This window comes from Patiria miniata, unplaced genomic scaffold (genome assembly GCF_015706575.1).
Source record: "Patiria miniata isolate m_02_andy unplaced genomic scaffold, ASM1570657v1 HiC_scaffold_9, whole genome shotgun sequence".
Taxonomy (NCBI): Eukaryota; Metazoa; Echinodermata; class Asteroidea; order Valvatida; family Asterinidae; genus Patiria; species Patiria miniata.
Window position 1 is genome coordinate 26,331,362 of NW_024037076.1, and position 12,129 is coordinate 26,343,490.

The window sequence follows — 12,129 nt, forward strand, 5'->3', positions numbered from 1 at the left end:
CAAAAACAAAATACAAAGCGTCAAGAAAGCCATTTTATTTTTCCATTGATGAAATCTAGCTGGAAAATAATAGTTGAATGTGAGGGAAAGTTCAATGCGTGAACTGAAGATGAAAACTAAAAATGCGCGAACACGAAAACAGCAGGAATTCCTGAAAACGGCATCAGCGGACGGTTTTGAGATGCTGATAAAACCCCCAAAAGATTCGCTAGCAACGTGTTCAGCGCCGGACTTTGGCTAACGTTAAAAGTGCTGCAACACCGAACACCGCTGTGTCTTATATTGCAAAGGAAGACGGTTACTTCGAAGGAATAACACTTGAGAGGAAAAACTGTGTTTTCACTAAAAATACCGAGCGGAAGAACCCTTTGAATGGGATAAATCAATTAGTTTCGAGGCAGGACAACCGCCAGTAAAAAGAATGCCCGCACAATGTTTCTTTTCTCTGCGGGGATTTTTTCCCGCCGCTAGACTTTTTCATTCGATCGTCCGCTGGGCTTGCGTCAGTTAATCGGATAGATTGGTGATAATTGGATAAGAAAAATGATGCTGGTAAACAACAGCTACATAAATGGCCAAACTCAAAAGCAATGGTCATAATAATAGTTTAAACATCACAAGAATGCCGGGAGATTGATTCCTTGCTCAATGCCAGCATGGACCAAGATGACGGTAGAGTTATCCAGGGAACGTAATAGTTATGACACACAACTTCATACAGTGAATGAAATACGAACTGGCAAACGTTTGTTTATCTGGATCTATGCCTTTTTCTTTTTAGTTGGTCACGTGAAACGCCTACGCAATATCGCCGATTAAGGGAGTAAATTCCTTGGGTGGAAAAGTTTAAACATTAGGTACCTGCATGTCACACACACACGCGCATCATATGTAAATGATAGCGCGTGTTGCCATATAGAAATGCCATATTATGAATTCCCTTTAACTTTAAGGATTTTTTTTTCAGTACACTGGTTTTGATGATGGTTAGTTCATCGAAGGATCTGTACATCGGCTGTGACATTTTACCCAAATAATTAAATAGAAAATGTCACCATAATGAAGCTTAAACACCTTAATTTACCACTACTGCTTCACTTCTGTATGCTGATTAACCTATAAGGTCGACCCATTTTCTTTGTCTTCGCCTTCAGTTTTGTTCAGACAGAAATTATGGAATTCGTATATGAAAACACATGACGTGTCCTGATTGAATGTCGGTTGGCAAACAGTTAAACCAAAAGATGGATCGTTCACTCGACGTACCAACCTCCAAATCCAAGAATTCTGGTGACCCCCAAATTTCTTTTAGCCCTTTTAATGGGTCCGTTTGGTTAAGCAAACACAAAAGGGCACGTGCATGATACATTCGCACGGAATATGGCTATAGACCATTATCATGCTGCGGCCATCTTGATTTTTTCCCTTTCAAACCATCGTAACCGAAGCGAGGCTGGAACAAAAATTAGTCTGGTTCCTTTTTGCATAAAATAAATCATTCAGTTCCGATATTGGATACAGGGAACATGACTGAAATGGTGGCAGCGTGATAAAGGTCTATAAAAGTGGTCTACTCTACCTTTGGTTCCCGCGCGTATGGTGTGAAGTACGCTCGACTTATTTATTAAAGGGATATTACGGCTTGGAATGGGCCCAATTGGGCTACAAAAAGCGTTTTAAACGGTATTTAATATAGAAAGAGCATTTAAAAATCGTTTAAAAAACTGGGCATTTTTGTGTTATTCTTGCGAGAACCATGCAATAACGAATTTCGGGAGTGACAATTTTGTCCCCGAAAAAAAATCGAGCTGTGAGCGCTAGTTGTGAATGCAGCCGCATTCACAGTGTTTCGCATTCTGCGGGCGTGTATTATGTGTATTATGTACCAAACACACAACGTGTACGCTGCATTGAAAAGACATGACTTGAAATACGTATGGGTATATATGCCACAGAATTTCTGTCGCGTCCGCTGTAAACAACCTTTTTTCCGTCTTTTTCTCGGGAACGGTATTCATTAGGTTTGTTTCCTTTCAACCAGACCTTTGAAATAGGATATTAAGTAAACAATCCAAAACATGGACTTTTCTGGGATTTCAGGCCGTAACGGTAAGACAAAATCCATTTGGTCTTCGGCACGAGCGTGAGGCGTCACTTCGGCAATGCTTTTCAAGAGTCCCCTTAGTGAGTCTCCTCTAACATTCTTCTGTAACCGTTGAACAGGGTATACCTAGTGCATTCATGGGGTCCATTGTAAGAGAGGTTTACCGAGCTCAAGAGCCCCTGCATATAGGCTTGGAGATACCAGCAAATTAAAATTGAAAGGCAGAACGTGCAATATATTGCGCGTTGAACAGGGTGAGTCATAAAAGAAAGTGACTGAATTAGACAACAAATAATATGTGACTCGCTCCATTTCTTAAAAAAAAACCCAGAGGCATAAAGTACATGTTATGGACTAGTAACTGTGAACTGTTCACGTAATTTGTACACTCTGTTCCCAAGTTACGTCTATTATGAAGATCACATAATCCAGCTGTCCACCACTGACTATTTATCGTTCTATGAACTGATGAATATACCTATTAAAAACAATGAAACATGGACATTTTCCCATGCACCTCGATGAATGGGGGAGAACTTGCAAAGGTAAACAAACCAAAATCACTATTAATATTTCAGGAAAAAAAATGACACGTTCCTCATATTTAGAACAAAAAATCTGAGAGTAAAAATACTGTTTCAGTCTTCATTTAAATCTCATTTGTATTTGAATGCTCGTGTGTAATCTGTAATTCTCACTCAGCTCAATAGCTTCCAATGGCATTCCGTGGACAGCTATAAAACTTGGCTCTTCTAGCAAAACGTGCATAACGTCTGATAGCATTTATCAATTTCAGTAGTTCTTTTTTTTTTTTTAGATGAGTGGAAGAACATGCTGTAAGTTAAGATATACTTCATTGGCATTTCAAATTTGGTCGCTTTTTAAGAAAAAAATCAATCGGGTCACTTTCTGTTTGACTCACCTTGTATAAGGAAAAACCGCTAATATAAACCACCAAAATAGCCACAAATCTACTTTTAAAAATATTGAAGGTAACAATATTAACGGACGTAATTTAATCAAATAAACTTTGTCCTTAAAGAGACGAGATCAGTCAAAACGCAGTTGTGGGCGTTGTTTGCGATTGAAGTGCAAGAGTTAAATATAAATAAATACATTAATATATACGACCAAAAATTCAATAACAGACCCTATGTGTAGGCAATGTACTAATTAGTGTAGTTCGTAACAATTAAAGTACTCCAGCAATTTTGTTTGTATAATATTCTACACATTCATTTTATCTACAAACCTGGTATATTTAATAGAAACATGATCATACCACAGTTGAGCATTTGGTTTTAATCAGAGCGCATTTGAAGAAACCACCAAAACATCCACAAATTTAATAAATGAGAATTGAATTAGGCAACATTAACGGACATTTATCAAATAAACTGGTATTTATCAGACACAAGGTCAATCGTACCACAGTTTATTTTTTTATCAGAGCGCAAGAGTTCTAAATTACAATATTGATAGAAACGACCGAAAAATACACAAATTTAATAAAAGAGAATTGAATGCAACATTAAGAACGGACATATATCACATAAAGTTTTATTCAGCAGACACAATGTCAATCATACCACAGTTAAGCATTATCTTTTTTGATCAGAGAGCATCCACAAATTTGATAAAAAGAGAATTGAAGGCAACATTAAACGGAAATTAATCCAATAAACTTGTGTTTGTCAGAGTCGAGATCGATCAAAAACACAGTTGAACTTTTTGTGGTGATGAGTTCTTAATGTACCTTTAGGCCTGTGGAAACGTCCAAAACCACTGCAGATTTAATCAGAGAGAGTTGAATGCAACAGTAATTGGACTTTATCAAATATACTCGCTTTTGACAGAGACAAGATCGATCGTAACATGAGCAGAGTTATATGTGTTATCGAAATGCGAGATCATAGTGCGCGAGTTGTACATCGTCCATTTAGAATCAAGATTGACGGCTTCACAAACTGTCAGTCTGAAAAGAAACCTGGAGCAAAGTTGCCCTTTCAGTCAAAAACAATCAAGTGACTGTTTTCAACAGTTAAGAGCTCCCAGCCTACATAAAGCAGGATTGACTGGCTGTGACTGTTTATGTAACTTGATACAGCTATATGGCTTTGGGCCTTTGGCTGTAGGTGATTGATAAGCAAGTTGTCTTCTTGCCTGCTTTTGTCTGTTGGCTAAATTGGACTAGTCAGAGTGCTTTCTTGAAGTATGATCTGACTGTTGGTGACTGGCCTGTGTAAAAGGCATGGCAGGGGAAGTGAATGGAATTTTTGACTGTCTATGACTGTTCAAACAGTAGGAGGGTTAATACATGCAGTGTATTATCGCATTCAATAGGCAACATTCGTATAGCAGAACCGCTCAGAGGAATATTTACGTAAAATTGTGTTTAATGTGACCTAAAAAAATCTAGAGCACTGCATGTGCTTACGTGAAAATTTAACTTACTGTCTGGACCGAGATTACATTTAAACTAGGACGGTTGCAGGGACTTTTCATTGAGTCAATTCCAATGCTAACCAGTATCAGCTGATTTATAATTAATGGGGGCCAATGTAGGTTTTTCTCATTAAAGCAGTTGAGTATTTCCCAGATGAGTGTTTTCGATCTTCGTATCGTTAGTTTATGACTTTTTCGAGGCATGTTGGTTTTTGTGCTTATGTAAATTTTCATGATCAAATCATTTATTTCATATATTATATTTATTTATTCCATTTCTTTACCCAGGGGTATGCCCAAACAGTTTAAAACTGGTTTCCATTGGGGCCCTGCATACAATAAATAATGACTACAAACATGTATAATTATACAATACATTACAAATACAATAAAATTCAATGCAGTGAGATAAAACATTATTTGAATAATGCATAGGTGTTAAGCAAATATTATAAATACAATATATTTTAAAACTATTATAACTACATGTACAGTATGAATGCTTTACTATAAAGTTGATTCAGTGAACACGAACAATTTGGATCTATCTTGTAACATCAAGAAAAAAATATTGCTGTAACTATATTCGATGATTACGGGAGGGGCGAAAACCCCGCGAAAACCCTTTTGGGAGAAAACACGGGGAAATTCCCATCCGGCTCCTTATTATCTTCTTATTATTATGGCAACCAAGTTTGTTAACTCCGTAGATCAGCACATATCTAGATTTGTATAATCAGAGAAGACAGCGGCAAATACACAAATAATTATTTGCAGAAATAGTATTACTGACTGAACGTTTTACGTAGTTCAGATTTGAATGAGGCTAGTGAAGTCATGGTTCTCAACTGCACATGTAAATTATTCCAGATGATTGTACCAGTTACAGCAAAGCTTGAGGCATAACATTGTGTTTTTGCAAAAGGAATCCTCAATGCCATATCAGTGGATTGTCTCGTTTCACGAATCTGAATAAGTGGCGTAAACATATTTGTCATATACAAAGGAGTAATTTTCTTTATACATTTGTAAACAAGAATAGCCTTTTTATACTCTACTCTTTCAGCAAATGACATCCAATTAAAACTAGCAAACATATCGGCTGAAGGCGTCAAGAATGCACACTTCAGGATCATCCGCGCGGCTCTTTTCAAACATTTATTAAGAATATTGTCGTTTGCTGCGTCAACATCAAAATATCAGAGTTCGAGGTTTTTTTGGCTGTAGTAGACTTTTTGAGGTCTTTCGTTGTTAATGTGAGATAGGTATTCTGTCAGCAAACATTATGCACAAAGGTTTCAAGAAGCTACTTCTTTTGATGTCTAATTGGAAAACCCCCATTACTGTAGATTGCAAAAACAAGTACCACATACCGAGTGTTGTAGGACTCGAGTCCAGGACTCGGACTCGAGTCGGACTCGAGTCACATTTTTCTTGACTCGGACTCGACTCGAGTCACATTGAAAAATGACTCGGACTCGGACTCGACCTCGACCATGATGACTCGGACTCGAGCTTGGTGACTCGTGACTCGAGTCACGCATTTTCATTAAAAGAAAAAAAATAACGTAGGGATGGAAAAGGATCATAGATGAATAATATTTGGATGATAAAACATGGAGGGAAGGGATGGAGGAGGTTTTTTGGGATGGGAATTAAAAGGAAAACATATTTCGGGTCTAAACAACATGTGCACACACAAGGTAAACTATACACACTGGGATTTACTTAAAAGACAGAATGGATGATTGAAAAATATTTTTTAAAATTTGATTAGTTTTGTGAACAACTAAGAAAAATTGACTCGTGACTCGGACTCGGACTCGAGGCTTGTGACTCGAAACTCAGACTCGGACTCGAGGCTTGTTACTCGGGACTCGGACTCGAGGCTTGTGACTCGGGACTCGGACTCGGACTCGACGTTGGTGACTCGACTACAACACTGCCACATACAGAGGCCAGAAGTTGACCCCCTTAATTTCTTCGGAGACTTCCTAACTGTACATTGTGAGTGCTGTAATTGATATAAGTCAGCGCTCTCTGGTGTCCAGAAAAACAACAGAGATGTGCGCACAAATAGTTTTTATTCAGCAGGCTCAAATGCCTAATCAAATTGTGATCTTTTGTTCGGTTATTAGGAACTCATGTAAGATGCAGGCTAAAAGAGACCCAGAAAGTAGGCTTACAGTAAAGATCGTGACCAAAAATCACCTCTCCTGATCCGAGGCTCAGTTCGCCACGGGTAAGGCATTCCTCTGTTGCGCATCGGCATATGATGATGGTAACGCCGCTGAAACATTGTCGGCCGAAACCACACCGCTACTCCTCCACTCGCAAACCTGGACGTCCACCCCGAAGCGAATGGCGTACAGCTTGGGCAGATAGACGCAGAACAGCGTCAGGAAGGAGTTGAGCAGTATGGCAACGCACAGCGTGGCTACCTTCTGCTGAACGGTAGCCGCCGTGATGTAGACGGGCACGGCCGCCATGCCGAAGACCAGCGTGGAGTACACGCTGATGGCGATGAACTTGGACTCGTTGTAGTTGCTGGGTACCTTGCGCGCCTTGAAGGCGTAGTAGCAGCAGGCTAGGACTATCAGCAGATTGCAAAAAGTGGATACCATTGAGCCGTAGCCGAACGCACAGTAGGCCTCGATGTAGCCGGTCGGAGGACTGAAATATAATTTGGCTGGGACTGTTGGACTAATAAGAGTCCCAGAGATGCAGATCACCATCTGGGAAAAATGAAAGAAAGGGAGGACTCAACTTAAATGAAGGGAACAAAATCACTATTGTTTAATTACGATTGATAGCTGCTTCGGTCGTCTTCGTCAACATGAGAAGTTAGTACTTAAGTCTATCCATTGCAATTAATTCGGGATCATTATTGCATAATTGTATACTTGTCCATCTAAATATTGTATACATGTAATTGCAAGCTTATTACTTGAATGTTCATTGTCTGAAAGAACATTTACAGGTAAAGAGGCGTTTGCCATAGCGTGTAAATATTTAGACGAGTGATTCGGCAGCACCTGGAAATTTTATACTTTCTCGGTCTTTTTGGAAGATTCCTTCCACTGAGCACAGCCATACATTTCTGTCACACTTTTCACTTATTGTGTGCACTAGCATGGCTTCGCCATGACTGCCATGTTCACTGTGGGATAGGGTACTCCCCCCCCCAAAAAAAAAACCCCAAGTGAGCATCTTTTTACGTTATTTGCACAAATTTATGACAGAAAATGAAGTTTGTTTATGTGAAAGTCTCTCAGTGTTTGTGATACATGCTGCACGGTCAGTAAGTGTTGTACAGTTTACATGAACAGTATGCACATAGGGGAGTAGAAAATATGTCTCTTTGGATACGTTCTTGTCTCCCCCCAAAACGAGAAAGGGTACCAAATTTTTCTCTTCGGCCAACATTCGGTCTGGGTATTGACCACGGTCTTTAAAAGTTTCACTGATATTCCAGCGATGCATGAAAAGGATACAGGCCTTTTTATGACTACATGTACTCGAAAACACTACCGACACAATGTTCAGAAAAGGCCATTTTCTATATACACATTGACAATAATGGGCCTCCATGGACAATGAAGGAAATAAAAGGAATAACAGAACAGAACATACATTACATGGAATTACATTAATTGAACCTCAAAATGAATTTATAGATAAGGTTCACATTGTCACTGTCCTGTTCAGGTTCTTGCATATTTCATTTTGTCCGTATTTTACATTTTTTTCGCACTGTCTGAGCCTAGGCTGCCGCACCACCGGAATGTGTTCTTCAAATTAACCTATCGTCTTGTAGCTTACCCTATACCTGTTTCATAAAACGTTCTGACCATCAAGGCCCTTTGGACAGCAGTAAACTGCGGCCTTGCTATGGCTGCTTTGAAAAGTTATTTCATTTATTCATGTATGTTCTGCCTTGCAGTATGCTGGCCATTAAATAACGTTACATATCCCTAAAAATATAGGAAACGTCTTGGTAGTGTTTTTGGGTAGTCATAAAGAAAGGCCTATATCCTTTTTCATGCATGACTGAATATCAGTGACACTTTTACAGACTGTGGTCAATACCCAGACCGAATGTTGGCCGAAGAGAAAAAATGGGTAACTTTTCCCGTTTTTGTGGGAGACAAGAACGTGCAAAAGGGACATTTTTACTCACCCTGTATTGTGTACAGTCGCAGGTACATTTCCTTACCGAGTTGTTTTATGTTTCTGTTATATTCCAGGCAATGGGTTTTCCCCCTATAGGACTGAGGCTTGGCGTTGTTCATTGAAAGATGAACAGGAATATTTTATCATAAGCAAGTGCGTCCTGCAGTGTGGTTTATTTGGCTCTGCTCATCCATTCAGTATACCCCAGTGCTCGTCATCTTTCATAAGAGGGCCGGCCTCATCATTTTGCCGTCCCAATATACCATTTTTTGAAAAGGTGTGCTAACCAAAAAAGGTCGACTCGGTCTACGAGGGAAATACCTTATCCCAGTCTTCAATTTAGGTTTTAGACAGGGATCGGATGTATGGTGAAAATTCATAGGTCACACTCACCATTAGCAGAGTAGCGATAAGTGCAAGCGCAAGCTGGGCACGAGGACCGGTGAACCGAGGGCGCTTGTTGGATTTCCTCCCGGCTTCGAAGATCCTGTAGATCCGGTTGACCTTCAGCAGAGTCGGTGCGTACGTCAGGGTGAAACACAAGGCAACCATGACCTCCGAGGCACGGCACGAGACTGTCGACATCGGAGCTAGGAGCGTTAAAGGAGCAAGGAAGGCTAGAGTGAGTCCCAAGATGTTGATGCTGCTCAGCTCACGGCTGGCGGCTTTGATCAGCACGTGGTGCCGGTAGTGGAAGAGTCCCAGGGCTGCAAGAAAGGAAAGGACCAGTCCGAGGCCGGAAAGGATCAGGATGACAATAACCGTGGGCTCACTCCAACTTGGAGACGTCGGAACAATGAGTTGGCAGTGTCTAAAGCTCTGGTCGGGCCACTCATCCCTCTGACACGGCATGCACGAGTTGCCGCTGACGATGGCATGAGTAGGGCATCTCCGGCAGCCGTAGCAGCATTTCTCTTCCAGTGGATCCTCTATGAAACCAGGTGGACACACCTCTCGACACAATGAGAATGGTGGATCTGGAGAGTCCTGATACCACTGCAAAGCACTTGCGTTCAGCTGAAGGGGATTCTCTGCTGATGAGCTCCATTGCCCAACTTCAGTTGCTGTAAAGGTGTCGTTGTGAATCTGAAAGTTCAGTATTTTGTAATTCCCGCCAGGATCACCGTTGCTGTCGAATCTGTACTCCCCAACCAACCCTTCAAAAGTGGCGTTTAGCAGGTACGGAAAGAAATCATGGCCGGTGATAGTGTGAACTGTCGAACTGCAGTCGGTGTAATTGGTACAAAGATCGTGCAACGCATCATGAAGAGCATACGAGAACGCGTAAACGGCGTCCACCACAGGGTGATCATTTGCACTAATACGGAACGGACATTCCGTAAGATCGGAGCAATTACGCTCGGCCTTCCACTGAGCTAACCACGGGTTGCCGAGTTTGATCGTCTGCAAGAATCGGTCGTAGTTGAAACCTGGAATGTTCGCGAAGTGCAGCTGGACGAAAAGGCTACCCTGTAACATTGACAGCTCGACGTTGTACCTTGCTAGCGCTTCGGGGAATGCCAAGGCGTCGCTGCCCACAAAGGTGATGTGGGGTAGAATTCCAACGTCCCTTATTGTCGTCAAGATGCCACTCGCTGTCACGCTATCCATAAACATGATGACGACCCTGGCTTTGGGGGAGCTGGACAGTCTGCCCACAGCGTCCCGAAGCTCGGCATCTGTTGCTTGAGAATGTACCGAGACCGAGAACGCAATACATATGCCGTGTTTTTCCGCGAGGTGGAGCAGGCTTTGGGCGCCGTGAACACCGTAGGAGTTCAGCTGGAAATACAGACCGACGTACTTCCAACCAAATCGTAGAAGAATATCGGCAATTGCCGCGGCTTGGAGACTGTCTGGAGGGACCGTGCGGAGAAAATAGGGGAACCGGCGCTTGTCGCTGAGTTCGTTGCTTGTTGCGAACGGAGAGATGACAGGGATGCGATACAGGCTGGCGGCCTGCGCCGTCGTTATTGTAGTTGCACTCGATTGAGTTCCTATGATGCAGAAAAGATTCCCGTACTCTGCCGGACTGATCTTGGTGAACTCGACATCCTCCTGGGGTCTCTCGGATGTGCTTGCTAGGCTGAGCGCCGTCCATATCGACAGAGTCTCCGAGTAGCAGTTGTCGCGAATGTCGTAGCCGATGGTGATATTCGGCAAGAGATCGGTACGATTGTTGATCTCTTCGATGGCGAACAGCAGAATCGCAGACAGTTCGATCCCCCAGTCGGACAGTTTGCCACTGCAAGGAGGTCCAGAAGACCAGCCGTGAATAGGTAAGCTTGCCCCCAGGATAACATGCCCGGGCCTGGTCATGCTGGCGTGTGCTGCACTCGGGATGATGCCGGTGATCGCCGGCCTCGGAACCACTAGAAATAATACTAGCCAGCGAAAAATCATCTTGCGGCTGCTAAAATCACAAAGCATGTACGTCTGGATATCCGAAGTATTATTCTAGTGACTGTCCACGTGAATGTGCGAGAATACCCAAAGCACGTACCTCGTAAATTTGGTTACAAAAATATAGCAAAAGGGTACTGGTAGTTTCTCAAATAAAGCCTGCCGTAAAAAGTAATGTCAGCGTCTTCCGATAACATTCCGATAACAACAGAAGTTTAGACTTCCAAACATTACTTTGACTTTACACGAGAATATAAATCAAAACGGTAACTGCAAGGAGGCGGCTATTTTTTTGTAAACGTGAATCTTCCCTCGAGGTACCTTCACGTAAATGCTCAGAGAACACTGCCTGGTTAATAATTGTTTCTTGATATTTCTACCCATCACCGATGCGATATTAAACCACGAGATTGCAGGTTCGCTCGTACCCCCGCCCTGCAAACAGGGTGCTGGAAAAGGCTGACGGATGCCGCTTCACGGAATCTTGTGATGGAAGTATACGAATGGCATTATGGGTAACTTCATATCATGACCTTCGCATGCAGCTAGCGCGCGCTATAAATAGCAGTTGTACGTGCTGCATGTACGTCACAGGTCACGCAAAACCTATCCAATGAGAGCTCGAAGAGATTAGCCCTTCCCAGCGTCCCGTTTGCAGGGCGGGCGTACGAGTGAAGCCCGTCAGCAGATTGCGCATGACCAAAAAAAAAAAAGCGTATAGGCTGAAACTCTATATCAAAGGCGACCTTTGAGGGAATGCGCCCATTTGGGCGCGGAGCGCGTTTACTACGAAATGACATTAGTTTTACAGATCGTTCAAAAGAAAGAGTCTGGACGATCCCAAAATGTATCTCGGACATTTTGCTGTTTAGTGAACTGTCACACATAGGCCTAATGTGATATTTTTGCTCAAAGTGCGATGGTTTTTTCACTGCTCGAATGTAAGCGAACGGTTGTAAGCGCCGGATTTGAGTGGAACTTGGTTTTTAACATTTTCTCCGTAA

At 42.1% G+C, this 12,129-nt stretch overlaps 1 protein-coding gene across 1 annotated transcript; it reads right to left on the reverse strand.

The window, feature by feature from the left end:
* Window positions 1-6,777: 6,777 nt before the first annotated feature.
* Window positions 6,778-11,378, reverse strand: LOC119720981 (metabotropic glutamate receptor-like). The gene is made up of 2 exons (XM_038190845.1): window positions 9,116-11,378; window positions 6,778-7,284 (listed from the first exon to the last, which is right to left on the reverse strand). Exons 1-2 carry the CDS (start codon window positions 11,150-11,152, stop codon window positions 6,778-6,780), a joined length of 2,544 nt encoding a protein of 847 aa, XP_038046773.1. The 5' UTR covers window positions 11,153-11,378.
* Between the last annotated feature and the right edge of the window lie 751 nt (window positions 11,379-12,129).

What these genes read in the sequence shown, in the direction of transcription:
- LOC119720981 (XM_038190845.1), bottom strand. Translation starts at nt 11,152, where the DNA reads ATGCTTTGTGATTTTAGCAGCCGCAAGATGATTTTTCGCTGGCTAGTA. An exon ending in TTATCGCTACTCTGCTAATG is followed by an intron (nt 7,285 to 9,115) that starts GTGAGTGTGACC and finishes CATTTTTCCCAG; the next exon opens with ATGGTGATCTGCATCTCTGG.